Genomic DNA, 2,522 nt, shown 5'->3' with positions numbered 1-2,522 from the left:
CTTCCGAAGAGTCATACGGGGTGCGTGGTATCTTTCGCGGGCTTGACACAGCCTGGGCAGTATGGTGCAGATGGAAGCTGCGCATGGATTGTGTGGCGCCTACCGGAGTGGAAATTGATGATTGCCGCGAACGCTTACCTCGCCGACACGACGAGCCCCCTTGCCCAGAGCGCCGGTATGACATACGGCGTGCTGGCGGCTTTACAACTCGGTGCCGACGACTTGGTCGTTGTTAGCAATTCAAGGCTGGCGTTGTTGCACTCGCTAGGGGCAGCTGACTCCGGGGCGATGACTCAACCGAGTTACCACGAGGAGGTCAAGGCCCGACTGCGATCTGTGAGATACATTCACGTCGCACAGGAATACAATGCTGCCGCGGACTCGCTAGCTTCTGAAGCGTTGGAATCTCAGACGTCGAAGGTGGTTTTGAGTGGCGATAGGAAGGCCGCGCTCTGTGAGCTCAACCAACGCCAAGCTGTGATCTACAAAATCGATCCGGACGGGATATCCCCGCAGAACGTGCTTTCCGGTGATTCTTTTCGGTCCCAAGATTTCTCCAGCAGTAGTTCAAGGAGCATTGAGCCTACCATGGCCGCGCCGATGACTCGGTCACAAGCCAATGTGGTATTGGAAAGTGGCAGTTTCCAACGCTGTTGACCCGCCAGCCCGACAATCAAGTTCAATCAAGGGGCGATCAAGGCGAGGTCAAGCGAGAGACGGAGATGGCTGCTTCTGATTGGATGATGACATTATCCTCGGTAGAGTGGCAGGCAGTGGCCGAAGCCTCGTCGGGTCCTAATAGAACCCCGAACGAGGCTTCATGGTACCCACTTTTAGGCACAGATGCATTTAGTTACGTACTTCGGCCGCACTTATTAGTGTAGCCGCGGTCGTCATTTGATGTGTCCGGAATCGCCTTATTGCGATCGTTCACACTAGATATTTGTATAGGGACATAGGACTCATCATAGGATGGCCAGAACGAGGCCCCCAGGGCCTCAGAAAACTCAGTAATAAAAAGACACTCTTCCCCCAAAGCCAACAAGGGTCAAGTCCGACTTCGGTAAGTGTAGCTAGCTTATTGTAGTGCCTGGACACGCTCGGCTGCGTGTGGATGCCTGTCGGGGAGCTTATCGTGCATTGACCGAGAGTTTCCTTGGCAGCGCCAAGAGTTGGCGTGGCCGGAGAGGCAGGAACGGTATTAGAGTATCGTTCGGTATATATTTGTGGGATTAGAGTATCCCTGAGTGTATTAGTCTACCTACCGAGGTTTTATCTTGGTCCCCCTGTATAAGGCCTAACATGCCGGTACCCTTCCTTTCTGAGGGACTGCAGTGGGGTTGCGCGAAAGCGCTACATAGTATCCTAGCCTTAGCTCGTGGCTAGTGGTACAGGTTTTTGGGTTGACCGAAGACAACCTAAGGTGCACAGAGGCGCTTGCAACCGACCCGGTGTAAGGGATCGTTCCTGGTCTTCAGGTTTTGATCCAATAAGCGCTTACCTTTGCGGGTTAGCGTGTTGTTGGTGTCTCAATTACTTTTGGTAGAGGAGGATTTTAGTGGAATTACCACACCACAACTGGTGCCGCGACCCGGGATTGGTGCGACCATCGGTGTGTCTGGGTTGTTGTAGGTCTTACCCCAACGAGCAAAGAGGAGAAGAAGAAGAGAAGAGAAGAGAAGAGAAGAGAAGAGAAGAGAAGAGAAGAGAAGAGAAGAGAAGAGAAGAGAAGAAGAAGACGTGTGAAGATGGCGAAAGGAGTCAAGTCAGCGGTACCAGCGACGCCGGTGAAGTCGAGTGGAACGCGCAACGATGCTTCGATGCTCTCCGGGAGTTCGTTCTCGACCCCAGCGACGGATCGGATGGAGTCGATCGACGAGCGCTCGGTGAGCTACGACACGGCGATTGATTCCTCGGACGCCAAGGAAGATGATGAAGACGATGACTGGGATGTCAGGACTGTGACGTCCGAGACTTCGGAAGCTGCGGTTGTGTCGGCGGGCCGCAGTGGAGGATCGAGGTCGATCACCCGCGACCTCTCCGAAACGTTCAACGACATGCCGGGCACCGAGCCCGCCTATGACGCGGATGACGGTGCGACCGAGGGTTTCAGAGCCTCGGTGACGATAGCAGGGGCAACCTCCAAGCCGGTCGGCACTCGTCCTCCCCTCAACGGCGATACCCCGGCGGCCAACAAGGTTCTAGGCCGATGCCTGGAGCTCATGAAGACCAAGAGCGAGTGGATGCAGTTGTTCTCCCCGAAGCAGGTCCGCCAGGCCATCTGGATGGACCTCGGAGGGGCTTTGGCAACACCGATCAACTCAACGAGCACTCGGCAGGTCGTTCAGAACACTGTGGACCCCCTGCGGGCGATGGGGTGCGAACCTCTGATCCTCCCGATGGAAGCTGCTCTCGCGAGCTGGACGCCAACCACCGCCGCCAAGGCTCTTACCAAGTGGAGAAAGAAGTTACGTGAGGCCTTTGGGGTGGCAGACCGAGGCTCAACGAAGCTTCGTTCGGCC

General features: G+C 55.6%; 2 protein-coding genes across 2 annotated transcripts; both read left to right on the top strand.

Moving 5' to 3' along the window:
- Positions 1-393, top strand: PHYSODRAFT_372981 (hypothetical protein; the record flags this gene model as incomplete). Its single annotated transcript, XM_009531827.1, has 1 exon — positions 1-393. A coding segment is annotated over one exon (393 nt), but the record flags the coding sequence as incomplete, so codon positions are not given.
- A 1,355-nt stretch (positions 394-1,748) lies between these two features.
- Positions 1,749-2,510, top strand: PHYSODRAFT_396453 (hypothetical protein; the record flags this gene model as incomplete). Its single annotated transcript, XM_009531826.1, has 1 exon — positions 1,749-2,510. A coding segment is annotated over one exon (762 nt), but the record flags the coding sequence as incomplete, so codon positions are not given.
- Between the last annotated feature and the right edge of the window lie 12 nt (positions 2,511-2,522).

This window comes from Phytophthora sojae (genome assembly GCF_000149755.1).
Source record: "Phytophthora sojae unplaced genomic scaffold PHYSOscaffold_5, whole genome shotgun sequence".
Classification (NCBI taxonomy): Eukaryota; Oomycota; class Peronosporomycetes; order Peronosporales; family Peronosporaceae; genus Phytophthora; species Phytophthora sojae.
This window is presented reverse-complemented; position numbering and strand designations above follow the sequence as displayed.